This window comes from Melopsittacus undulatus, chromosome 1, assembly GCF_012275295.1.
Source record: "Melopsittacus undulatus isolate bMelUnd1 chromosome 1, bMelUnd1.mat.Z, whole genome shotgun sequence".
In the NCBI taxonomy this organism is placed as follows: domain Eukaryota; kingdom Metazoa; phylum Chordata; class Aves; order Psittaciformes; family Psittaculidae; genus Melopsittacus; species Melopsittacus undulatus.
This window is the reverse complement of record NC_047527.1, coordinates 84392031-84419675: the sequence shown is the minus strand read 5'-3', so window position 1 is coordinate 84419675 and position 27645 is coordinate 84392031. Positions and strand designations below refer to the sequence as shown.

The following is a 27645-nucleotide window of genomic DNA, read 5'->3' as shown; positions in this document are numbered from 1 at the left end:
TGTAGTTATGTTTACTTTGTACATGCGGCAAGAAAAATAAGATCAAATGGAAAAGCTACAGGTTTTCAATTAATGGAGAAACACAGCCTTTTCTGCAATGCATGATTAACCTTTGGGAGCTGTTTTCATGGGAGAGCTGAGTGGAAGTACCAAGCTTCACTCAGAAAAGGCTTAGGGATTTATAAATGTACAAAACCCATCTATGCTTATGTTTGAATAAAGTTGCTTGAAAGAGCATACAGAAACACCTTGGGGTAAATTTAACATCAGCTGGTGAAATGAGATCACCAGATGCTGAGGGTAGACCTTTCTCCAAGGAATGCAATTCTCTTTTACATTGCTTCTCCCCCAGAGCACCTGGTGCTGGTTGGTGACTGGGAATATTGGGATGGGTCTGCCTGTCTCATCCATCCAGGGAAAACTCCTTTTTTCTGCATGTGTTTTATAAAGGTAATTGTAAATGTGCTTGTTGTGTTGCTAAGAGCACCCCCGTCACTGAATTTACTCCTGTGCTTCTTGAACATCTGTTATGAACTGCCACATTTAAAGAAAGAGTCAGCATCCTTCACCACATACATAATTTTACTGCTATTTTATTTTGTTGAAGCATAAAAAGGGTGATTCCATTTTGTTGACTGACAAGGCAACTCAGTGGGTTTTGGGGTACTTCAGTGAGTAATTTATTTACATGGGTCAAAATCAAAAAGCACATTTTTCCAGCATAGTGCTTGAAAGAGGCTGTCACACAGTTGTTTGAGAAAGCAACTGAGAGTCAAAACTTAACTTCCTCTTCTTGGCTCTAGTACTGGGTACATAATAGGATGTGGGACAAATCGTTAATATCTCTCTTTTTCAGTTAACCAAATATGAAATCAGTATTCCTGTTAGTATCATCGCCTACCGTGCTAGCATGAGTTGGGCTGATGTTTTTTGGTAAGAAAAAAGAAGTCATACAGGGTCCAGTATTGAACAAAATGTGTCATTGTAATTTGGGGTTTAGAATAAAATTCAGTTCTGCAGCATTACATTTTGTCATTGCTGGAGCTTACTAGCCTGGGAAAGAACAAAGTGAGTCAGATCGTGAAACTACCTGGGGGTGAGACCTGAGTGGAGAGAGGGGGAAGAAAGTAAAAGTTAAATGGAAATTAGGATTAAACTTTTTCAGCTCCACTGTTTAGATGTGTTAAGCAAGGCTTTTGATCGAAACAGATCAGTGTCAGGAGCTGATTTCTAATTTTTGTTTAGGAAAAGTATGAACAGTCTGAGAAATGGCAAAAGGCAATGCTAGTGTTTTCCTTTATGTACCAGCACAGTTCATCGGGGGTTTCACGAAGGAAATTGTCCTTCCTTTCCCATTCCCACCATATGTAAAAGCTGTCTGTGGCACTTTAGGAGAAGGAGCAATAAGCTGTATTACATGCACCTGTAAGAGGCATCTTCACGCACATGTATTCATTTGCTTCCATTTGCAAACTTCATTGAGGATTCAGATACAGGCAGAAAAAGCAAATTTAAAACGTTTTCTTTTTTAGGAAAAGAAATTAGTAATCAAGTCTTCGGGCTTGACCATGAGGTTGAAGTTACTTTTAACTATCTTACTGAACTGAAGCTTAGGAGATGAAATTCCTGTTGTGTACTCTGGAGGGACTTGCAAGAGTCTCTGGAAAGTCAGGATAAGGCCTTGGATGGGAGGCTGCTGAAATGCCTTCCTCTGTGGTTTGGGATGATCCTCTAGCATGTCTTCATGATGGAATAACTATTGCCAGCTTTGTCTCTAAAGGAAAGAACTCCTTTCTTAAGAATATTTTTCACATGTTCAAACAATGTATTATAAAATGCAATAGAGGACCCTATTTCTAATTTTTTTTTTAGAGAAAGAGGAATGAAAAACAATTCAAAGACAAATTTGAATATAGCAGTAAATGAGTTGGCATTTCCATTAGCAGAATAAGATGGTCAATGTTGTACGTTAGTAAAACCTGTTAACTTCTCAAGAAAGTATGCATAGCTCAAGTAAAAATTACATTAAAAAACCTAAAACCTCCTTGTGCATAACAGAAGCAAATCCTACATCATGCTCTAAATATCTGCAGATTTTAGTTCAAGTAGACATATCCAAAGCCCCTATCCTGAAATCATCTGGCAAATCACAGTAAATCACGCTGTCTAAATATAAAATCTGTGATCTGCTGCAAAAGGTCTCGAATATAACCAAAAAGGAGGCCTTACACCTGTGTTATTTTCAGGTTCCAGCTTGACCTGTTCCATTGCCAAGATCTGCCATAAATAGCAGTGCTGCCGTGAAGCCTGGGCAGGGGAAAGCCTTTCCTCCTAGTGCGGCTGGAGCATGGCAGCGGGGCACACCGGCAAGGGAGGAAATAAAACTGGTCACTCAAAATGTCAGGTGGCAATCAAGGCTGCAAGTAAATGAGCTGGCCTGGAGTCTGTTCAAGCTTCTACAGTAGCTCATGGCTGTCTGCAGTAGAAAATTCACGTATTTGGCTCAGGACTGAATGCATGAAATCCTTGACTGATTATAGTCAGTAGCTATTTTTTTCCGTTATGGACATTAAAACCAGCAGTATCCAGCCTCATACAGAGTGAGCATGTGGGCAGACCCAAAAAGGGATCTATAATGTGCTGTACAAAACCTTGGTTGTAGTGGATGATTGGGCATTTCTGTTCAGTGATGGAAAACTAGAGCAAGGCTGCCTTGGGTTTTGCCTTGAGGATGTTCTTCAGCTTCCCTATCTGTCCTTGCTGTAAGGGGAACCTGGCCCAGCATGCTACAAACGGCCCTCTGACAGTGCCTGTGTGGGCCAGGGATGGTGTTGTCCCACCAGGACCACAGTGGCTTTCTAGAAGCTGGTCCTGGTGGGACACCAGGCTGCTCAGGTTTGTCCAGTAAAACCGTGCCTCAGACCCAGGGATGACACCATGAGAGGGGCAGCTTCCCGCTCTGCTCTCCAGCCTGGGTGGCATGAGTGGTGGGGAAGCCTGTCAAGGCATCTCTTTGTACCTGTTTTTGCATCTGTTGAAGCTGATTGTTTCACAGCAGAATAGTGTATTTATTTTGCAAGCAGTTGGAAATTTTTGACTTTTTACTTTTATTACTTCATTTTATTTTCCCAACCCAGCAAGAAGGATGCTTGGGACATGGTAATACATCTTGCAAGCAGGGACCTCTATGGCAGTTTAATGGGCTGATGGAAGAGACAGCACTGGCATGCTGTTAATCTGTATAAATGGGCTTAGGGTTTGTTTCAGAAAACCTGCTCTCTTTTTTTCCCCTCTCTGTCTCCTTTCTTTCCCCCCCTGCAGACAAAAATACAAAAATACATCATTCTCACAAACAAAACTGTTTAATAACTGGCCTAGAGTTAAAACTGACAGTGAGAGAGGAGCTGTTTGGTTTGCAGTTGCTGACAGCTGAAATAAACTACCTGTTCTCTTGGAAGGGATGGACAGCCAGCTTGTTTGGTTTTGAGGACACTTTGATCCCTGTAGAAACCTCTCTCAAAAAGAAGGAAAAAAAAAGACTGGAATTGTGACAGCTTGGTGTTACTGACTTTATATATAAGTATGTATCTTTATATGTAAGTCTCCAAGTATGATGGAGAAAGGCAGTGTGTAGACATCCCTTGTCTTTGTAGTTCAGACCGTTTTGTTGAGAGCAGCTCCTCATCATGAAAGGCTGCTGTCACCAGCGCCTTGGGAGAGACTTGGAGCCGTGCTAAAATACGCATCCCTACCAGGCTGGTTGACAAGACCTCTTCAGCATAGCCAAAGTGGCCCAGGTTCTCAAAACCCTGCCCTGAAGTGATGAAGGCTGGATGATTAAGTTAGATATTAAATAATTTTGCAATGACTAGTTTTACCTCTGGCTCTGTCAGAAACTCAGCCTTCTTATTTTGCCAGTTTTCAAAAGAAAATGGCAACACTCCCATTTCCTCTTCTCCTCCCTCAGGGCCTGCCACCCTTTTTATTTCCACTTTTTTCCTCCCAGGGCCATTAGACAACATGCAAATTATTGTTAATAGGGCTGGAACAATACTGCATTCCCAATGGGATCATTAGAGTCAAAGATAACGCGTGCCAGCCCTCAGCATGATACTAATTTTGGCTGTATCTGCCCCAGGGATTGGAGGTCAGGCGGAAGGGGGCCAGGAAGCATGGACCCAAGCAGGACCTGTCCCTGCAGCCCCCCTGCCCCACAGCAGGCTCTTGGCCAGGCTGTGTCTGGCGGCTCTTGTGACCCACCAGCAAGACTGGTGGGCCACAAGGCACTGGCTCCTTGCTCTACCTCTCCTGCTGCCTTATCAGATGTCTCAGAGGAGACAAACCCTCCCCTGGACAGAGACCTTGCAGACCACTTCCTTCCCTCCCTCTGCCCTCTGCTACTCCAGAGAGGCATCTTTGTGCTTGAGAAATAAGAAGCATCACATGGCTCATTTTGACATGAGCTCCCACTTGAAATACGGGAATGCACAGTGGCAAAAGGATGGCCAGAGGGCAGCTGGCAACCCTTATTCTCCTGAGCTTTGATGTGGAGTCTCCAGAAAGCACAGATAGGCTGGGGGAGCTATGGAGAGGCTGCTCTACTCCCATATATCCCTCCTCTGCCCCAGACCCTTCCTCCTGGAAGGCCTGAGAGTCCTCCTGCAGAGTGACGTGCTGGCAATGCATGTTGTAGCATCAGCTCTATAAACTGCATGGGCTGTCTGCTACAGCTTAGGGGGAAAGGTAGGGCAGCTGCCTTCAGACCTTGGCCCTGGGCTAGTTTCTGTCTCTGCCTCTGCTTTGAAGTCATGGCATTTTGTCAGTGGGACTGTTGAGAAGGCGGCTTAGGGCATTTGCAAGGCTCCTTTTGTAACACTTGTTACCGGGAGGTGGTTGTGACTCTATTAAAGTGAATATGGGAGAGGAAAGAGAAATGTACCTCCGACATCACTGACTGAAGTAAAACTAAAGTACCTGGGATGACTCTGTCAAGGCTGGGGTTGTGAGTTCTGTTTCTCCTGCAAGACTTGCTGAGGGGTGTGTTAGGCCAGTGCAGGGCAAGGGCTGAAATCCCCACCTTGGTTACACTTTTGGAAATGGCAGATCCCCAACATTGTGTCTTCACTTTAGGTTTTAGTGGGTGAAAGGAATGCTTTTAATTTTATGAAGTACTTCAAAGTAGTGGTTTGGGGTTTTTTAATCTTGCTGGGTATTCTGTTAGCTCCCCAGTGCTGCGAACCCTGATGTGCTTACCTTTAAGAGGTAACGGGCCTAACTGAACTCTCTGATTTCCAGGGAAGCAGGATGAGAGGGCTGAAGCAGAAAGTGAAACTCTAAAACCAAAGATGCAACAGAGCAGCCTTCTTTCATTTTCCCAGCTGAGCATAATGCAAAAAGTAAGCAGTTGGCACAAATGACTAATGCAGGTTTGCTAGGGGGATGTTCAAAAGCATGCTGAATTCAGCAGTATGTTTTGCATGAAGTTAACAGGGTTTTGCATCAGACACATTGCAAGGAAGGCAAGAGTGTTTTCTGAAAAAAAAAAGTATTTTAAAAAAATGTGGAAAATTCTCCTGTTCTACCTCCTACATGTTTCTATTGTCAAACAGTCACTGATCTTATTTTAGACTTGACCTTCATGTTCTTTCCACAGCACGCAGGCTGAATGACATGTTATTCAAGTTCTCGGACAATATTATGATATATCTGCTTTTATATTTAGCTTTAACTTTTATTCTGCATATAAACAAATCCACCTAATGCAACTACCACCTATCCAGGGAAAGTATTTCCATTCCCCTCGGTTTAATTTGGACAAATTTGGCATGAAAACATTCAATAGTTCCATAATAACCTTTGCAACAGGATGCCTGTTGTGCTGACATGCAGGTCTAGAGCAACTTGTACCATGTGCCAGGAAATTGCATTCTTAAGAAAAATCTAGGCATAAATTCTGAACAATCAACACTTAAATTTTGCAAAGTCTGGCAGCAAGCTGTTATCTGCCTCATGGGTTTTCGCTTTAATAGCTTTTTGCTTTCTGAGCTCTACCTCTCGGTCCTTAATGCAGGCTGTATGCCTCTGGCCCAAGTAAGCTGAGCTATGTAAAGTGGAGAGAGGGGCAATTAGTTGTTTCGCTCTTGTTGTTTCTTGCACATCTGTGTGCTTCAGCACTGCACCTTGATGCAGCAGGGGGTTATTTCTTTCCAGAAGAAAGCAGAGCTTAACTGGAAGTTACACAAATGGGCATTTAGCTGTCAGTGGGCATTCACACAGCAGGAGCTTGCTGGATTTCAGTGCAGTTCAGCCTTGCCTCCTAGTCCAGAGGGCAGGAAAGACGATGGGAAGAGATGAAATATCACCAGACCCAAGTGTCCTGTATCAGCCCGGGGTATCCTTCACCCTGGGACAAGCCAGTTTGCTGAAACAGGAGGGGACTGAAGAATACACTGACTCCGGGGTGAGAAAAGGTTTTCCCTGCCTTGAGATCTCTGAGCACTTCAATCCTGTTGCTCATCTCACTGGAACTGGAGCAAACAAACAGCATTGTGTGGATACCCACCTTCTAGTGCTGCTGCCAGCTTGGCTGGAAGGCTCCATGACTCTCTTATGTTCCCAATACCTTAATTGCTCCTACTTAAGGAAGCAACAGCATGGCTGTAGGACCTTTATGTGGCACTTTGCCAAGACCCTGTAGATGTGTGTCAAATGTTACAGCAACAAAAAAAAAGAGTGGTTGTAGATGGATGCAACTGCATCCATGAGCTTTGGTGCTAGGAGATTGCAAGAAAAACTGACAGGACATGTACGGCTCATTGGGAAAAAATAAACCCAATGGTTTTTGTGTTGAGTTCAATAAAGCAACTGTCCAATTTAATTGGCAAAACATTAAATGGGATTCAAGGAGGAGGTGGGGATGGGGCAAGGGTGTTCCGCGGATATGAACTCGAAGCAAAATGAAGGGCTGCAAAACTGTGTGAACTGAAGCCCATCAGGGAAGGCTTACTAAAACTTGAACCAGGAAAAATTATAGAACTCTATAAATAGCTAAATTGAAAATTGAATGCATTTGCATGTGTGTGTATGCACACGTCTATCTATGAGGTCATGTGTGTAAAAGAAATACAGTAGTACTTCATGTGTTGGGTTTTTTTAACTAGTGGAAAATGTTTTGATGCTTTTCTTTATTTTTTTTATTTTTTTTTTTCCTACAGACAGTACGTTATGTTCTGTCCTTAGGGCCAAAAATACAAAGTGCCTATTTTCATGAGGAATCCTACAGAAGGAGGAAGGGAAAGTATTATGCAGTGTAGCAAGGGTATAGTAGCCATTCCACAGCTATTACACATCCAAGCAAAGCATGTACTAGAAAACTCAAAAATATATTAGAAGCGGAAAACAAGATGTGTGAAGTGTTTCCTATTCCCTCCCCACACTTAATGACAACCGAGTGAGCAGGGAGGCGGTCATGGAGTTTAAATTTAACCCCTTGTATTTGAGAGTAAGACTGTATTTCAGTGGCAGGCAGCAAGCGTGTTATGTACACATTAGATTGAGGACTTCCTTTGCTTATTAATTTTGCTCCCTCAAAACTTTTAGTTATTTTCGGTATGTTAAAATAGTCCAGACACAAACCAGAAGGGACTAGAAGCACTAAATAATGCAGCAGACATTCAGGAATTAAGACAGCTGAAATGAGCTCCATCCTGAATGGTTCCTTAATTAACGTACAAAAGTGGTTTTAGTTTTATACCAATAATTTGTGATTCAAAGTCTGTCCCCCCACCATCCTCCCATTATCTTTTCATACCTTTCATTCATCCTGCAGTGGTCAAATCATGAATGAAATCAGTCTCCTGGGAAAAAAAGGAAAAATAATAAAGCAAAAATGCTCTTTTTCATACAGAATTCAATGAATTAAAGAATCTGTACAGTTGTTCAATTTGATTTAAGAGCAGGATGCCGTCTGGAGTGTAATGCCCTCATATCACAAGGGAATCAATTTCGTATTCAAGTCTCCTTGCTGGCTTGTTTAGTCGTTTATGATAACATCAGTAGCTTGGTAAATGATGTAATGGGAGTTAAATCAGGATGACCAACATAAACATCTGTCAGTGCATGTGAACATTTGATGTATGACCCCAGGGCCCAGAGCAGCAGTCAGTATCTTGGCAAGCAGTCCTTGGACGTCAGCATCACTTGAGGTTGCAGGATCGCACGCTGGAAAAGATACACGCTGTCTACTCTGTGCTGTTAGCCGATAACTGGGTACGTGATCTGGCTGGTTGGTATCGGGTGTATCCCTTTGGCAGCGTGTCCCCTCCACTCACTGTGGGCAGAACTCACCTCAGTGCTGGGGGTCAGGGCAAGGCACTGGCATCACAGTGCTTCTCCTGGTGAGCCTCAGCTGGCATTGGGTGATGAGTAGACTCATGCAGGTTCTCTAAATGCAAGAAAGTTTTACAGAGATAACTGTTATCATTCTGGGTAGCTGTATAGATTGAGATTCACAGTCTGATTTTGTACTGAAGAAATCAGCCTCAGTGTTTTGTGATGGCAGTATCAGAGGAATCATTTCCTAGGCTTGGATTATACGAGTGTTATTTTAATTCAGATAATCTTGTCATCATGTTCTTGCATGGATTTGTAATTTTCTGAAAGCATACTAGCTCGTATGTTCATGTTCCTCATTAATATTTTTTATTATTATTTTCAATGAGATTCATATAGAAAACTGATAGTATCTAATGCAGACAAAAGTGTAAGCTATTGAATCTGTATGCCTGCCACAGAAATGGACAGAGAGGATCTGAAAAAAATGTCTTGCAGAAAGTAGCACAGAGCTAAGGGAATTCTGCCAGCTATGTTTTGGATTAAGTTGTTCTTTGAAGGCAAAGTCTTTGGTGCAAGGGTAACACAAGTGAGAAACACCCCAGTGAGGGGCACCAAGGGCAGATGGCTATGGTCCCCCTGTCATCAGTGGGAGCCTAAGCATATACAGTGGCTGGACATGAAAACCCTGTGCCCAACCCCCCAAACACAGCTTTGCTTTAATGCATGGAGATACTTGAATACTGTTCCCATTCACGGTACATTCTTGCTGTTATAAACATGGTTGCTTTCACACAAAAAAATGGGCATTTTTAGCTATTTTACTTCTTTTTAATAACTTCAAGGTACTGCATGCTTGTAATTTACTTCAAAAGAAGTATTTTATAGGTCTTGAATAAATACATGAAGTTGCAAAATGCAGACATCTTACCGCCATGACTTTTCAAAATAGAGCTGGCAGCATCCCTCGGTTTTTATTATGAATATAATCTAGAGTCTGTTTGCAACAAGAAGGAGTAAGTTATATATTCCAGAGTTATTAGGATTTTGGAGATGAAATGCAAGCCATTCAAGAATGCAACTGAAGCCCCATTACTTCAAAATAAATTTATAGAAATAAATAATAAATGCAAGCTAAAATATTTTATCTCTCTAAAGAGGAAATACCAACTATAAAAAAAATCATAGTTAGCTGGATATGTTAAAATTAAAAGTGCCAGAACAGCACACTGTTATTCTAAATGAGAAGAAAGACTGAAGAAAGAAACCACCCCTCCTCGCCCGCAGATGTGCACACGTGCACCACACATGCCCAATTTGGCTTTTACAAAGTATGCTGTCAAGTGAATACTGTCATGTTCCCTGTTTAATCAGTTTCCTCTTTTATTTGTGCGCTGTTGTATATGAAAGAAAATCTGCTTGTAAAGTCAGGCTTTTTAATAATTCATTCACAAATGATTAGAGTTCAGGGAGAAAGTTGTTCCTTTAAATGACTGAGCCAAACAGGAAAAAAACATGGGTATCAGAGGATGAAAATCACTTCTGCCTACATTATGCATGGTATATTTAAATTCCATATTCAGGCTTAAAAATTAGGTAGGGCAGGACCAGCGGCAGCGGGACGTCCATTCCAGGAGATCGGAGATGCTGATCAGCACCCACACGACCACCGTTTACCCAAATTAAACGGTGCTGACCAATTTGGTGGCGTGGTATTTGGAGGCAGGCTGAGGAATTGTGAGAGTGACTTGGCATGTTGGGCAGGGCATGGGACTGGCTGGGCTTCAACTCTTTGGGTGATTGCTTCTGTGCCCTGGGAAAGGGCTTGCAGTGGGGTTTTTGTTTCATTTTTCCCCTCCTTTCTCATACACAAGGAAATAACTACCAAGGGCCTGGATTTAGGAGTGTGTTTAGACTTGAAACTTCCCTTTGAAATCCCTGTCAACACTTTCCCAGCATTCAGCTAAACAGTGAAACAACAGCATGAGGACGCTGAAACAGAGATGAGAGCCTGTGCATTGTACTCATTCTGGTCTCCAGAACTGTCCATGTGGCCCCAGAAAGGCTCTTTCTAGTAATGAGAGCATTCTCTTCAACTGCTTTGCTTTCCAGAAGCAGCCTAACCAGCTGCAACCCATGTTTCCAGTATTTGCAGGGGAGCTGATTGTACAAGTGCTGCTCAGACCCTGCATGGTGAGACACAAGTACCTTTCCATTTTGGTGGGGGCTCAGCAGGGATGGTCTGCACTTCTCCCATGCAAAGCCAGTATGCTTGCGTGTGGTTAGTGTACATACCATTCCTGGGGATGCTGCCGTCCCTTGCACTTTGTCTCTCATCCTCCTGAAGCCACACTTGAATGAGTGAAGGGGTGCTGTCTGAGTCACTCGAATGTGATGATGCCATTTAGATGTGACTGAAGCCCAAAAGATGATAGAGGCATGAAGAGGAAGAAAGATAGCACTTGTCAGATAGAACTCTGTGGTCAGCAGATGCAAGAAAATTTATAGGTCAATCTTGCATGTATGGTCAAGAACGTCTTGGCCATGGAAATATGTCATCTCATTTATTCAGCTGGAACAGCCTCAGCCCAGGCCCCCAGTATTATATGAGATGGTTCAAGCCTAAGCTGTAGGTGTCTCCTCATGGGACAGAGTTTGGTAAGTCCCAGAAGTGTCATTGGGTTGTATCTGCCATGTGGGAAAGGCTGTTGGTAGTGATGCAATGACCCTGGATGTAGTGGGGTCAATGGCTTTCTTGAAAGAATAAGCAAGTGACAGCTGGCCATGGCCCTCAGGCAAATAGTTTGATGCTAGGTGCGGTACCAGTAGATGGTGCTGAAGAATGGATAGCATAGGTCCTGGGTTACGCAAGGACCCATTAAGAGTTTTTCTTTGGTGGCATTTTACTAGCTCTTTGCGTGCCAGTCCATGTGTGAACATTGAATCATCAGCTGGGTGCAACCTGGGCCCTGAGGTCTGAGCCAAACAGGCTACTGAGTGTATTGTAACCTCAGTTTCTCCTGCTAAATTGAAAATGCTTCATGTTTCAAAATTGGGTGTGTTGATAGTATAACATTCCTACCACTAAGCATGCTCTGAAACTGCTTACTCACTGGCAGTAGAGAGCATTACTTTAGTGGCTTATCATAACACCCAACAGCTGCTCATTTTCAGTAAAAGGCCAATGTTTATGGGCCTCCTGCTGTTGCCTCTGTGCTCTTCTGTCATGTACTGCTTTTGTCTCAGAAGGTCTGCAGTACTTGTGGGTGTGATTGAGTCCCAGAAGACTCTTACTTGACCTTGGTACACTTTGAGTAATACCAGAGCTCTCTTTTTTCATCTCAGGTTGTATCCTACTTGCTACAGGTCAGAACTGCTTGAGTTCGTAACTGAGTAGATCATAACTATAGTGTTTTCCATTTGAAGTAGCAAACTGCATGTGCGAGAAAAATGAAGTAGAATTTGAGACTGTTTAGCAAAAAATAGTTTCAATATTTTGCAAGTTCAATTATGAGTGATTTTCCATTATTAGCTTTACATGCTTTTAATGTGGAATCTAAATTAGGCCACAGGAAAAGGATAATCTGGCTTCAAAGAAACAATTAGGCTGATTGTGTTCCTCAGATTCGTGGAAAACAGCTGTGAGTATAGTGGTAGCTCCCAAGCTTTCTTCCGTGCTAGCATACAAGATGTGGGTGCAAGGTGGATACTTCTGCTGTGTGGGAGTTTGGAGGAGAGGCTTGGTAAAACTGGTTGGTGAAATTACCAACAGACTTGTAGACTTTCAACAGTAGGATCTTTTAGAGGTGTGTGAGCTAGGGGAGGGGGACAGGAGAAAAGGAATCCCGCATCCTCCTCATGCAACTGTTAAGCCTCATGGACAGAGAACACATTTCATAGATGCATAAATGCACTTTTTCACTGCTGCTTGCCCGTTAAGAAAAGTTTCTTTAAGAATGTAATTATCATTCCTTTGATTGAAATGCAACCCTACCCTTATTAATGCAGCCTATGAGAGGCATGTCTTGTTCATTTATTACACATTTGCAAACCTTTGTGGGATGCTTTGAAGGCAAGTGAGTATGTAGCTAACTGCTGAATTAAGAAAGGTCTTCAGAGAGGCAAGAGTAGGAAGAGAAAGCATTATCTTAATGACTTATATTTAGCTGATCAGTATGTCTTCTTGCTGTTCCTTGTGGAGTGTGCTCTTGGAATTAAATTCAGAAAACATGACCCTAATTTTCATGTACTTGTTTGCATGTTAACTTTTGTACATGAAGACTAAACTTATATGCAAGATAAATTGCTTATTTTCCATGTGGGAATACCATTTTGTGCATGAAAAGGCACGTTCATGGGGGATCACATGTATGCAGAGCAATAGGCCATGAAAATCACCAGTGATTTGGTTGTATCCAAGCTGGAAGGTGGTACCACAGGGAATGCTCCACAGAAACCCTTTGGAAAGCCGGTGGTTCTGCCAGGAGAGACTCTTCTCATTGACCTTTAAGGTTTTGTAGTGATTATTCTTCAGATTTCCCTGCAGCTTTTCATAGTTTATCTAGGTCAGTTAATTAACCTCCACTGCTTATATCTCGGTACCCAATGACCTGCATATGGGTGACTAACATATCTATGTATGTCCAAAGCTTGACATTTTTGATGAGAGATTTCCCAGGATTTCTCTAAGCACCTGTTATTCAGAAAAAGGTATGGAAGAGCAGCTGTTCCTGAACAAGTCCATGAACCAGTAATCTTATTTTTAGGAAAGAGGCCACATTGCTTCTGGACAGTCTTTAGGGTATTGCAGTATTTGTTTTGGCGAAAGAGGAACAATGCACTCTTATTGCAGAAGAGTGGCAACTCATGGAAGACTTCAGAAATAGTTGCTGTTCAGTAGTCCCACATAAAGGCAAGCTCTATTCTTCCGCTGTAGATGTGCTGCAGGGCTTGGTTTTGGGCTTCTGAAGACCTGTCTTCACAGTTTATGTTATTTAGTGGTTGTCTGAATTGTGACTTCAGAAACATTTAGCTTGGCAGGCAAACTGAAGAAGCATTGTTTAAATAACCAAACAGGTACAGGAGGCTATTTGATGTTTGGAATCATCAACAAATTATGTTGGATATCTATTTTCAACGAAATCTTTGTGAGTTTCCTGCTGCTTCAAAGTAGAAATTCTGAGATCAGGTTTTGTTTGAGAATATTAAATTCACAGGGGTACAAGTGCTTGTGTGTGAGGTGCTGCAGTTTGGTTTGGGCCAGCAACTGTTTGCGGCTTGCCAGTGGTAACAGAAGCAATAGCTGTGCCTTGAAAAAAATACGTGTTTTTCCCAAGAAGCTCCAGCCCTTTCAGCAAATGCGAAAAATTAGCAAAGATCTTCATTGTTTGATGTTACGGATTTCATCAGCACCTGGAAGAGGAGCGCAGTTCATAAAATAAGACCCTTCCAGCCTGCCTTCCAGCACAGGCCAGTTGGTGTTTCTAAAAGAGGCTCCTTTCATATGTGTGTCTGAACAGGTCCTGTAGCCCATCTTCTGTTTTAAAGCTGAGAAATACAGGAAGTCCTTTTGAGTGGTATTCATTCTACCTAATTTTCATTACACCTTCCTTCTGACCAGGCTGTGATGCCTTTGCAGATGCCGAAGACTGCTGGGGCTATCAGAGAGCAGCCGCTGAGCCTCTCCAAAGCTACTCACTCTGCCCCCTGATTGCAGCAATGGTCAGACCCAGCAGGCTGCATATGTGCCCAAAAAGCGTGAGAGAGTATTTATCTGACTTTCTCTGCAAATATCAGTATTTCAGTGCAGTGCTTTGCATGGCTCTGTCGCTTTGGGTTTGCAAGTTACTGAGACATAGAAACCTTGTTTATTGTTCCCTCTCTCACTTTCACATGATTTTTTTTTGAAGGCCCGAACACTTCATAGGCAGAGTGTTAGATTCAACATTCTTTTTAAATTAAATGTACTGGGGTGACCTAATCAGATGCTAGCCGGTTGACCACAGGAATGGGAACCACGATACTCCGTAATCTAGTTTAATGTTAATTCACTCTTTGACCTTAGGCAAACAGCTTAGTTACTGCAAAATGGGGATGATAATTCCTTTGAAATGTTGACAGAAAAATTGAATAAATAAGCAAGTTTTACTCTCTGTGGATCAGGCAGTCTTCTTTTCAAAGGGACATCAGGGCTTGCATTCTTTCAAATGACTTGGGAATCAATGGATGTAGCACAGGCTTGTGGATCACCAAGCACTTACCGTGTTTTCTAGTACTGAGCCCTGTACCTCAGCTTTCTGTTACGTGCGTGGGGTTTTTTTCAGGGTGGAGTGAAGGATTCATGCTTTGCCTCCAATGACCATGCCATTCACAATTTTACACCTTGTGGTGTGGAGAAACGAGACAGATGGACGTCCTACTTCCCCTTCAGGCAGAAATGTAATACTCAATTCCATGATGTTTTGAAGTTTTGTGTAGTAGTTTTGAAGTAATGTGCCTTTATACTAAATAATGACATTAATGAACCTCATTCCATAAGGTTAAGTGCAGCAGTGGCTTCATTTGCTGTCAGTGAGTTTGCTTCTCTGGCTTTGCCTGAAATTTCCCGTGAAACTCAAAGTGGTCCACTTGCTGTTTAACATCCCAGCGACAAAACAGCTCGTGACAGCAGAGCAACCTTTCCAGTTTTTCTCAATTGTGTTTTTTCAGTTTTGACATGCCATTTATTTTGATACCTGGTATTTTTCAGGCCACGCTTTTATTTGGTGGGAATAGCATTAACGTGTATTCAAAGCAGAAAAGCCTGAGGAAATGGTTAGAAGTTATTCCCAGAATGTAAATAATTTCCTAAATTTTGGGCTCTGCAAGTCTAATGTGTTTTAAATGGCCTTCCAGAGTGCAAAATGAAACTCAGCATGGCATTTAACCAGCAGTTTACAGAGGTGCTAGTTATTCCACTTGGCTATATTTAGGAGTCCAGGAAACAACAATGACCAAAAAAAAGCGAAACATTCTTGCAAAAAAATTAAAGGAACAGTTTCAGCTATAAAACTGATGTCTACAGCAAAAAAAAACACAGCTGCTAAATGTTACCAAATCATAATAATTGTGACAGAGTTACATCCCGATCTTTCTTTAAGACATCTTCACCCATGTGAAGGCCTCTTGATTTAAACAGAGCTCCGCAGCAGCAGGGGGGTTTATGTTAGAGGATCCTGGTAAAACTGGACTGCTCATGTAAGTCAAGGCTTATTTTTGCATTCCAAAGGGGAGTGAGGTACAAACCATGTGAAGCAACCTTTATACAGAGACTCTGCACTAGTGAAGTCTCAGCTGGATGCTGTGCCCAGCTTCCAACAGAAAGCAGTTGACCAGTCTGAGAGGGAGTCCAGAGGACTGCCCTGTGGTGTGGAAACATCTCCCACAAAGAAAATCGGAGCAAACACCATGTGTTTGGTCTGTGAAAGAGCACAGAAGGCAATGGGATGGCAAGATAAATCTTCTACATGAGCAAGAAGCAGCCACAGATGCTGAAGGGGGTAGGACAAGAGCAGAAGTATAAAAAAATATATATAAGCGTAGTTGAGGGACCACCTCTAGCTTAGTGAAACCTTGCTTGGTAAAAACAAGACAATACAATTAACATAGGTAAGTGGACATAATTAGTCCCTCTCCAGCAAATAAATTAGGTAAAGTAACTTAAGTTGATATATTGCACTCTGCCTTATGAAGTGATGTAACTTTTACCAACCTTTAAAATAGTGATTGTGAATGAGTCAGTGTTTCTCAAGAGCTTTGGTCAGCTGTTCCCATTTACTGGTCTGGAATCTCACTTTTATCATGCAAGCTCCCTGAGCTCCTCATGTGTTTAAAAACAAAGTTACTGTCATTATACTGGGATACTATCATAGTCAAGGTTGGAAATTCACTGTGATAGATGCAACTTAAATACACAGTGAGGAAGTTACCTGCTTTTGCAGGTGTGTGGTTGAATTGCTTTCCTGCTATAGTATGGTTCATTCAGGCTGTGATTTCTCATCACAGCACTTTTGATAACCTCAGCATAAATACAGATTTATCTTCAAAAGGGTGGGGTTTGCAGCAAGAAAGTGCTAGAGAACATATTGATGCAAGTTTCCTTCCTTAATCCCCACCCTCCCCCAGGATAAACGGCATTTGCACTGGCTGAGCATGTCTGTGTGATTAGGCTGCTATCGTTCCACTGAACGGCTATTTCTCATGCCGACCTGGCCTCAGCCCAGGCTGCTGTAAACACAAGATGCGTTACAGATTAGAGGGCATCCTCTTGAATAAGAGCATCAGCAGGCCCAGCCCAGGCGCAGACGTCATGTTGTTATGAAGGGGAGGGAACTTGTCTCACAGCGCTAGTCTCAACATCCTCTGGCCATGCCAGAGGGAGAGCCTGGGAATGACTGTGTTAAAGGGTGGATTGACATTTAGCTCTCATGTCTCTCCTCCAAGAGTTTTGCTGCTATTGAACAGTAATTACTTGGTGGTAATCACCCCCCTTTGCCCTCTTTGCCTTCCTCTCAGGCAGGTAGGAAGTCATTTTATAGCCAGGCACCCTCTTTGCCTGTCCTCCCTCCCACCCCATACTCTTGCTATGAGCAGGTCGGCAGCAGTGGTCAGAGGTATCCCTAATGAGGTCCCTAGTTGCTCACTGGGCTGATTTGGTTGTAGATTTTAATAATGTGAGGTTATTTTGTTAGCAGCTTTACTTTCCAAGTCTTTTCCCCCTTCCAGCACCCCTAGGTACAGCTCTACTGGATCAGTTACCATCTGCTCCAGTGTTTGCATTTAGCCTGCAGGGCCTGTGATCTCAGAAATATTTCCTGTAAATGGGATCGCTCATGCCAGGCCTGTCACACAATAGATATATAATTGGATAAAACCTGAACTGAAAACAACAAACAAAAAGAAGAAAACTACATGTTGTGCCATACACAGCGAGTGAGGCTGTCCAAAATGGAATACACTCCTTGTTTATGTCTGAAGCTGCTCTCGTATATCTTTTTTATTCCCCTTTACTGTTTAACAAAGTCAAATTAATGTAATAACCAAATTCCACGGTGCAGTTTTTCCTCAATATCTGACTTGAGCAGCTTGCAGTGCACAAGCAGAGCAGTACTAGCACCACAGCAAATGCATTTGTTGCATTTTAAGTCTTGATCCTCATCTGGGATACCAGCAGGAGCCCACATGGAGGTTGGAAATCTTTCTCCTTCTCCAAGGGTTGGCTGCTCACAGCATTTCTTGTTCAATGGTGGGCAGGATGATGCATGGCCTGGGAGCAAGGCTGGCCTCCAGGGGAAACAGCAGGGACAGCACAAGCAGCCAGTCTCCTGGTCAAGAAGAGCAACGGTGAGCATGGCAAATGATGCATCACTGATCCTTGCAAAGGAAAAAGAAATGCAAAATGTCTTTAAACCTAGTTTGAAGGCTTCCTGAGCAGGGGTGTGGGTTTGTGTAAGACACATACTGTCCCCTTTGGGACAGCTCGCCTTTGGGACCTGCCAACCTTTCTCCAAGAAGGTGGAGTTGATGAAAAACATCTGATGTGATGAATCCACACAGAAACATAAAAAACCCCAAATCTGATTAAATAAATCAGAAATTGATCACAGTGGTTTTCCCCGTGTTAATAATGTAAATTTTCTTTGTCATTGCTGCAAGAACAAACTGGGAGTCGAGTCTGTGCTGTTATTCTAGTAGTAATGAGCTTACACGTCCTAGCTAGCTAGGCTGTGGCAGTTAAACCTCAGGTGTAAAGGGTGGGGCCAGTTCTGCACAAGCTGTGCCTCACCTAAAACATCCACTGCACAGGCTGGAAGGCCTTGCTCTCACTTGTCGGTATGGACAGATTAGGGTTGAAATGGTGGGTGACAAAGTGCATGGGAAGCTGCAGATCCAACCTTGCATGCGGGCAGACCAGCGCATGGGTAGCTTGAGATTTCTCTGGAGATGACAGTCCTGGTTGGACACTTCCTGATTGCCTAAGCACTCTTTTCCAACCAGATTTGCATATCCCACTTGCCCTTGGTCATCGTGCTTGTAGTAAGCGTGGTTAAAGCCCTTCCCAAATCTTCACTTGTGAAGCCAAGCCATCAATCAATCAATGAGCTTGCAAATACATTTTCTGTTTTGTTGGAGGGACTGCAAATGCTGTATGCTAGTCAGAGATTGCAAAAGCTGCTCGGAAGTGCACTGCACAACATCAAGAAAGGAATTGAATTCAGCTTCTGTCAAGACCAATAATTGGTTTTTATACTTAAACAAAAAAAAAAAAAAGAAAAATCCCCAACTGAAAGCTATTCATTTGTCTCTGGAAGATAAAAACATAAAAAAGCCCAGAGTTTGGATTTGATTGCCTTCCCTTAAAGTAATCACAGTAATCCTAATAAAGGGCCTGATTTGCAAATTTCTCCCAACAGACAGTGCCATGATGTTGTACTAACTTTGACTTATTTATGATAAATATACTCTAAAGCACCAGAAAACCTTGAATCCTTTCTAATTCTAACATAAATGGATTACATTTTATCAGTATAGCTTATCTTCTAGAACTCTGCCTTTTTTCTTGCATCCTTTTTTACGAACCCACAAAACATCTTTTAGTCTTTTTTTTTGGCCATGACCAGCAATTTCTAAATCAGGAATAAAATCCTAGTGCCATTTTTGGCAATGGGCTATGTTATTGGTTTCTGCAATGCCAGCATGTCATCAATAATGGTTAAATATAGCCCTGTAAATTCACCATTCCTAAAAGAAAGTGTTCTGATATATTACAGCAGCTTCTGCTTGCTGTTTGAACTGTAGGTTTAGTGGTTCAGAATAAAATCAGGTTTGATGAGCCTTAAAGAAACAAATAAACCAAGCCAGAAGCAATCAAAAATACATGTGAGTTCATAAAAAGTGAGCCTTGGTTTCTTTGTCTAGAAGATTAACACTTCCTCAGGAGGGCTGTAATAGGATTGAGCCTTCCCTCTGGTACTTCAAAGACATGTGCTCCTGAAGACTTGCTGAGAAACTTGCAGTATCGTTTGCTTTGCGTTTGCTTTGCTTCCCATTTTCTTTCAAAACTTTAGGGAAGATCTGAACTGAGGATCGTGTTGCTTCTCCTCCTTATTTTTATCCCCCAAATATTTTCTCTGTTTTCTATGCAAATTTTTATCCTTAAAGAAAAACATAATAATCTGAGTTGCATGACAGTTGGAGAATTTTTAACATAAATATCTCTCTCATGTGACTACTTCAGTACTTTCACATGCCGTATTCTTGTGTTTAATGATGTAAAGTAGAACACTTTTTCATTCAAAGTGAGCCACAACATGTATTTTTGTTACATCTGCAGTGCTGTTCTTTTTTTTTTTTCTGGGAGAACACACTGTAGGCTTTGATGTCGCAGGCACTGTGTACCATGTAATGAATTTAGCTCAGTGTTCATGTGTGGTTGTAATGCACTGTCTCCTTTTTTCCCTACTTGGGGTATTTCCCCACCCCTGTTCAGATGGTTAGGCTGCTTTCCTTGGTGGTGGAAGCCTTGAAAGGCTTCTGACTGAAGGCAAAGCAAACTACTCCCTAGGTAAGTGTTAACTACTGGCCTGGCGACAGCTACCGTTATGTGTTTAGAGAAAAGAAAGTAGATGTATCATGTGGGAGAAGCTGGTCCTGTGCATGGGCTAAGCATACTGGCTTGACTCAATAGGCAATAGTTCCTATCTGTTTGAGTTGGGCAGATTCACAAAGTTGTGGTGGCCCAACAAGTTCCCCTGGCTCCTGGGCTACATGGTGCCATGCTGGGCTCTCTTGGTCTCGCTGTAGGTCTTACAGAGACATGTGTGCTGCTTAAATGCCTGCAATTGCCGTTTCTGGATCCATCCGTAAGTTGATGTGCCTGGAGTCAGGTAGGGAGCAGAGAATCAAACCCAGATACGTGCAATCTTTGGTCAGGTGGCTGAATCACAGGATGAAGCTCCCTCTATATGCCCCTAGGAGACATCAAGGAAAGAACCAGAAAGTCCCCAAGCATCTTGTTCATTTAGTTCTTGTTCTTTCTATGTCAAGTTTTGCTCTCATACTGATTGAAATGAGTGGGATTAGACAGGGCACACCAGTTATGATTTAATTTTTCACTTCAAATATGCTGTCAAGCTTTGTAATTCTATTGCCAGGATTTCTCATAAAGCATTTTGGTATGTTAGTTAATACATTTAAATCTACTTAAAAAGCCTCTCTCTCTCAAGAGTAAATGGAGCCCTGCTTAACATTTCTTATTAGCTTACTTAGGGGGAAAAAAACCAGTTGTCTTTGCCATATTGGCTGACAAAGGGAGTTGCATTCTTACTCCATGTACTTTACTAATTTGTAGTCTTTCACTCTAAGTAGCTTGTTTCCATCTTCTAGCGATTTGGTCATTTAGTATCTGCCTTGACTAATAGTGTGGTGTAGCAGCACAATTTCAATGACCACAAATAAGCAAGCAAAAGTTGCAGACTAATTCTGGTAGCTGGACGTACCCAAACAGACACTTCCAGCCTGCTACACAATGTTCACCTAAGCCCCAGCGAAGCAGACCCCTCTGACCAGCCTCTGGGCCTGCTTGTTGATTACCAGGAAACATTAACCAAGTTATGGAAAGTACCCGTTGCTAGCACTTTTCGCATTACTAAGCGGTGCACAGGGGCTCCAGCTGTGTAGTGAATAATCCCAGTATGGCTGCAGGGTGGTGGGACTTGGCACTGGGACGGTGTTGAGAGCTTTTTGGAGCAGCTGGGACCCTCTTCTTGTCCTCCTCACCTGAGGGAAAAGGGATAGTGGGTACCTGGGGTGGCCCTGGTCTGTTCGGTACCCAGGGCTGGTGACATTGTCCAGGTGTGATCCAGCATGCAGCTATGGTCCGTGTGATGGAGGGTTGTGTGTCATTGACTTCTTTCGTATCAGGATTAGGCTCCTAGTTTATTGCAGTCCTGTAAATTATGCCTTTGCTTGCTATAAATTAACCACTGTATGAAGTGCAAAGTCCAGAAATAAAAGAACGTAAATAGTTGGGTCTGAAAGCTGTATCATCATCTGTAGATGTTTAAGTGGGGATTTTATCCGTTAGATTAGAAATACCACTTATCTCATCCTTCTGGTTATTTTCACTACCCTTCTAACTTGGAGATAAATATCCCTTAATGGTTTTTTTATGTGTTTTATTTCTTTTTCCATGATGATCAGATCAGTTCCGACTGAAAATGAAGCCAATTATCAAGAACAATAAATAAAAAAGAGGCGCGCGTTGCTCCTTCTGCACTGGAAGAAAGAACAGTAAGTTGAGACAAAACAAATTTGGTTGCCAAGTCCAAGTACCAAAGGCAGCAAGGAGAACTTGGGCCCCATCCTAATTAAAGAGATCTAAACACAATGAAAACATATTGTACTGATGTCATATGTTAAAATATTTATAATTGCACAAAAAGGAATTGCAGCCTATTGAAAACATTTACAGAGCTCGCCATTTCTGTGAGCTAAAGAGAATAGTGACTGAAAAGGACTGCTTTTGCTCAACTGTGAAAGTTTTGCTTTTCAGGTTTCCCCTGTGAGGTCCAACATTACCTTGCCACTTTGTCTTATCACTCGCTAAGATAAACGAAGTGTGCTGCTGATGTTGTATTCTAAGACAGAAGATTATATCTGTCAGGAATTGCCATTTCCCCAGGCATTGTGTTGCGATTGGCTCTGCTGGAATAATTTCAGCTGCCAGGAAGCTGTTTGCGACACAAGGGCCCTTCATATTGATCCGGGGTGCCAGGTTGCTTGCGGGAAGGCTGGGGGCTCCTGAAAGGAGAGGAAGGAGAGCAAGGACATTTGGTTTGACAAAAACAAATACTTTTGCCTGTGTTCTGCAGAGAAATAGTGGGGGGAAAATGATGTGTTGGAAATCACAGTCCCTTTCAGCAAAACCAGAGAGGCAATAGGAAAGTCCACAGCTGTATGTATAGAAGTCTTAAAAATGCCGAGAAGTCAGGCTGAACTAATTTTCCATAGCTGTGTATAATGGGTATGGTGAGCAGAAGGCATGGGTGGCTTACAATGCTCCAGGGTCCACTGTCTCTGGTGGATTGCACTACCTGGTACACATTGGTGTGTCAATCCACCTGTGTATGTTGTGTGAACAAGATCCATGATATATGTTCCCAGAGAAGCTTATTGCAGATGTGCTCAGTTAAATATTCTCTGCAGTATAAAAATAGGTTTTTGGCTGCACATCATGTACTCATTGGAGTAGGAACTTTTCAACTGTGGCTTAATTTAATATCTTCCTTGTTGGTGTTTACATTTCTTGATATTCATTTACATACTTTTTCTTCCTCAAATGCCATTAAGATCCTTTTGTAAGTAAATTATACAAGCACCTTTTTACATTTCTCTAGTATTGAAGAGCTCTATGCCAATGTATGGACATACTGAGGCTTCTTACTAGCGTTTATGCTTACTAACATAATTGCTGAGGTGAGTAGCTCGAGAGAGGACACCTTCAACACCGGAGCGGGGTGAAGCTCAGCGTCCAGGAGCCCCAACTCAGAGTAGCAAGACTCACTGAGGGAGCCTCAAACCCTCAACAGGATTTGCCCAGGAGCCGGCAGCTCAGTTGACATGAGCAGGGACTCACAGGGGGCAGAGCCAGGAGGAGCAGCACCAGCCCTGCCTGGTTAAAAACCTGCCCAGAGAGTGAGAGTGTAAGCGACCAGGGCAAGTCGAGGCAGTTTGTGCAGGCAGTTTGTGCGGGATGGTGAGCACTTGCTGTACCACCAGGGCCCGGTCTGGGAGTTCTGCTCTGGCTGCCCTGGCGCTGCCCAGCGTAGGCACCCAGATAGAGCTGTTGAGAGGGGAGGTTGCGGTGCAGAGCTTGGGAGTGCAGAAAGTGCCTGCACTGGTCTTGTGAGGGGAGGATGCACAACGGCAGGGCTGCACTCAGTGCTCCCTGGTGGAGGTTCTCCTGCAGCAGGGGCTGAGCTGTGGAACGCTGTCAATAGACTGCAAGATGTCAGGGAAGCTGAGAGGAAGCAGGACTGCTTGCTGCAGGCCCAATCTGTACAGGGGCCTCAAGCGTCCATTGTAGCTTGTGGAGGAAAGAAAGAAGCTGTAAACACAGGAAGCCAGGAAATAGTGACAAAAAAAAAAGCAACAACAACAAAAAAAGGAGGAAGAGGACAATTAGAAGCAAGGGGCTTCCTCCTAAATCTGTTGTTCCCACCCAGAACCACTTTGCTGTCCTGTAGGGGGCTGATGAGGAAACACACTCGCACTAGGAATGACCGGCTGGTGCAGTGATAAAGAAGATCTCTACTGGTGCTGCCAGGAAAAAGCAGCAGGTTGTAGTAGTAGGGGACTCTGCCTTGAAAGGGACAGAAGCGCTCATCTGTCAACCTGACCCGGTCGCAAGGGAGGTGTGTTGCCTACCTGGGACACAGATCAGGGATGTTGCAGAGAGGCTGCCTGCTCTAGTAAGTCCCACGGACTATTACCCACTTCTAGTGATACATGTGGGTGCTAGGGATATAGATAGTAGTAGCCTGAGGAGTATAAAGAAGGACTACAGAGCTCTGGGAGAGGTGGTTAGGGGCACTGGAGTTCAGATAGTCTTTTTGTCAATTCTCCAGGGTAGAGGGGAGGATCCTAAAAAGGCCAGGAGGATTGGCCAGGTTAATAAATGGTTAGAAGGGTGGTGCCATAGTCAGGGGTTTGGGTATTTAGAACATGAGACTCAGTTTGGGAGGCCAGGACTACTGGGGCTGGTGGAGCTGGTCTGACAAATGAAGGGAAGAGGGGGTTTGGTAGGAGGCTTGCCAGGCTCATCAAGGATGCTTTAAACTAGATGTGTCAGGGGAGGGAGGTACCATTCAATCCCAACACTCCTATACAGTTGCCAGCACCTATAATAAATTCTCGGAGCAATGTAGAGATATTTCAGCCACTCCAGCCAATGAGCCGGATTCATTTGGAGCTTGGCTCAGATGCCTCTATACAAAGGCCCTTAGCATGGGGAACAAACAAGAAGAATTAGAGTTGTGTGCACAACTATGGGGACATGATATAATAGACATCACAGAAACATGGTGGGATGGCTCCTATGACTGGAGTGTTGGAATGGAAGGTTACAGGCTCTTTAGAAAAGACAGGCCTGTCAGGCAGGGAGGGGGAGCTGCTATTTATGTTAGGGATAGGCTGGAGAGTACGGAACTCTGTCTGGGGACAGGTGAGCAGTCAACAGAGAGTTTGAGGGTCAGGGTTAAAGGCAGAACAGCAATGAGAGACATTACTGTATCTGTTACAGACAGTCTGACCAACAGGAATCTGTGGATGAAGCACTCTATAGACAGGAACAGCCTCACGCTCATAGGTCCTTGTTCTCATGGGAGACTTCAACCACCCTGACATCTGTTGGAGCGAGGGTACGACCCGGCACAAGCAATCCAGGAGGTTCCTCGATTGTGTGGGAGACAACTTCCTTCTGCAAGTAATAGAGGAGCCGATGAGGAGAGGTGCCCTGCTTGACCTTGTGCTCCCCACAAGGGAAGGGCTGGTTGGAAATGTGACACTCCAGGGCAGCCTTGGTTGCAGCAATCATGAGATGATCAAATTTGAGATCCTCAGGACAGTGAGAAGAGCGTGCAGTAAGCTCACTGCCCTGGACTTCAGGAGAGCAGACTTTGGCCTCTTCAGGAGCCTGCTTAGTAAGGTTCCATGGGATATAGCCCTAGAGGGCAAGGAGTCCCAAGACTGTTGGTTGATATTCAAGGATCACCTGCCACAGGCTCAGGAGTGTTGCATCCCGACCAGAAGGAAGTGCAGCAGGAGGGCCAGGAGACCCCCTTGAATGAATAAGGAGCTGCTGAGGAAACACTGAAGGAAAAAAAGAAGCTTATAAAAGGTGGAAGCAGGGGCAGGCATCCTGGGAAGAATACAGGCATGTTGTCTGGGAAGCTAGGGACCAGGTTAGGAAAGCAAAGGCCCAGTTAGAATTAAAATTGTCTAGGGATGTTAAGGATAACAGGAAGGGATTCTATAGGTGTGTAGTGAATAAAAAACAGACTAGGGACAATGTAGGCCCCTTCCGGAAGCTATCAGGAGAGCTGGCTACCCTGGATTTGGAGAAGGCTGAGGTTCTTAATGTCTTCTTTGCCTTGGTCTTCACTGGCAAATGCTTTGACCACACCACCCAAGTCTTGGAAGGCAGACACAGGGACTGTGAAAACCTAGACCTTGGGACCACTGTAGGAGAGGATCTGGTTCGAGACCATCTTAAGAACCTGAATGTACACAAGTCCATGGTACCTGATGAGATCCATCTGCGGGTCCTGTAGGAGCTGGCAAATGAAGTTGCAAAGCCACTGGCCATCATATTTGATAAATCATGGCAGTCAGGTGAAGTTCCTGATGACTGGGAAAAGGGAAATATAACCCCCATTTTCAAGAAGGGGAAAATGGATGACCAGGGGAATTACAGACCAGTCAGTCTCACCTCTGTGCCTGGCAAAATCTTGGAGCAGATTCTCCTGGAAGGCATGCTAGGGCACATGAAAAACAACAAGGTGCTTGGTGACAGCCAGCATGGCTTTACTAGGGGAAAATCCTGTCTGACCAATTTGGTAGCCTTCTATGATGGGGCCACAGAGCTGATGGACAGGGGTAGAGCAGTTGATATGATCTACCTGGACTTGTGCAAAGCATTCGACACTGTCGCACACGACATCCTTGTCCCTGAATTGGAGAGACATCAGTTTGATAGGTGGACCCCTCTGTGGATAAAGAACTGGCTGGATGGCCGCATGCGAAGAGTTGTGATCAGTGGCTCAATGTCCAGCTGGAGACCAGTAACAAGTGGTATCCCTCAGGGATCAGTGTTGGGACTGGTCTTGTTTAATATCTTTGTTGCTGACATGTACAGTGGGATTGAGTGCGCCCTCAGCAAGTTTGCAGATGACACCAAGCTGTGTGGTTTGGTTTATATGCTAGAGGGAAGGAATGCCATCCAGAGGGACCTTGACGTGCTTGTGAGGTGGGCTGATGCCAGGTTTATGAAGTGCAAGGTCCTATACCTGGGCCAGAACAATCCCAGGCACAGCTACAGATTGGACAGAGAAGAGATTCAGAGCAGCCCTGCAGAGAAGGACTTGGGAGTGTTAGTCAATGAGAAAATGAACATGAGCCAGCTTCAGTGTGCGCTTGCAGCCCAGAAAGCCAACCGTATCCTGAGCTGCATCAAAAGGAGCATGACCAGCAGGTCAAAGAAGGTGATCCTGCCCCTCTGCTCTGCTCTTGTGAGACCTCACTTGGAATATTGTGTGCAGTTCTGGTGTCCTCAACATAAAAAGGACATGGAACTGTTAGAACAAGTCCAGAGGAGGGCCATAAGTATGATCAGGGGACTGGAGCACCTCCCATATGAAGACAGGCTGAGAAAGTTAGGGCTGTTCAGCCTGGAGAAGAGAAGGCTGCATAGAGACCTTATAGCAGCCTTCCAGTATCTGAAGGGGGCCTACAGGGATGCTGGAGAGGGACTCTTCATCAAGGACTGTAGTGATAGGACAAGGGGTAATGGATTAAAACTTAAACAGGGGAGGTTTAGATTGGATATAAGGAAGAAATTCTTTACTGTGAGGGTGGTGAGGTACTGGAATGGGTTGCCCGGGGAAGTTGTGAATGCTCCATCCCTGGCACTGTTCAGGGCCAGGTTGGATGAAGCCTTGGGTGACATGGTTTAGTGTGAGGTGTCCCTGCCCATGGCAGGGGGGTTGGAACTAGATGATCTTAAGGTCCCTTCCGGCCCTAACTATTCTATGATTCTATGATATCAAAGAAGAGCATTTATTAATTACTGTCTTTATCAGGAATTTAAGTGGCACCAGAAAGGTGATTGAAACTTGAAATATCTAAATCATCGGTTTAGGGGAATAAGAGTATCTCTGTTTAGCTATTTAATGTCTACCCATGATATCTAATATGAAATGAAAAACCGACTTGTAAATCATACAATAGAGAGAAAATAGCGTTACTTCTCTGAAATTATTAATGAGCTGAGAAAAGCTATTGCATTTCTGCACAGCTTTGGTGTAGTTGGAAAAATTGACACTTTTTGTCAGAAAGAGATTGATAGCTCTGCAGGGGTTTGGGAAAGAACAAAAGCAGGTTAGTGGAGGGAGTGTTAGAAAGGGGTGTATGAGGAAAGATGCCTATTGTTTTTCTAAGTAGCTACGGGTCATGTTAGGGGAATGCAGACAATCCCCACTTACCCACCAAAGGCAGTTT

At 43.6% G+C, this 27645-nt stretch overlaps 1 protein-coding gene across 2 annotated transcripts in view; it reads left to right on the top strand.

The window, feature by feature from the left end:
- The window catches only part of BCL2 (BCL2 apoptosis regulator), a 98744-nt gene that overhangs the window by 9077 nt on the left and 62022 nt on the right, over positions 1–27645 (top strand). Inside the window, exon 2 of one of the 2 annotated variants that reach the window (XM_031049695.2) lies at positions 21571–21649. The exons of the other annotated variant lie outside the window; for it this stretch is intronic. Within the exon in view, the coding sequence (XP_030905555.2) occupies positions 21571–21585 (15 nt within the window). The 3' untranslated portion in view covers positions 21586–21649. Of the gene's footprint in view, positions 1–21570; positions 21650–27645 lie in introns of those variants that run through there. 2 annotated transcript variants of the gene reach the window in all.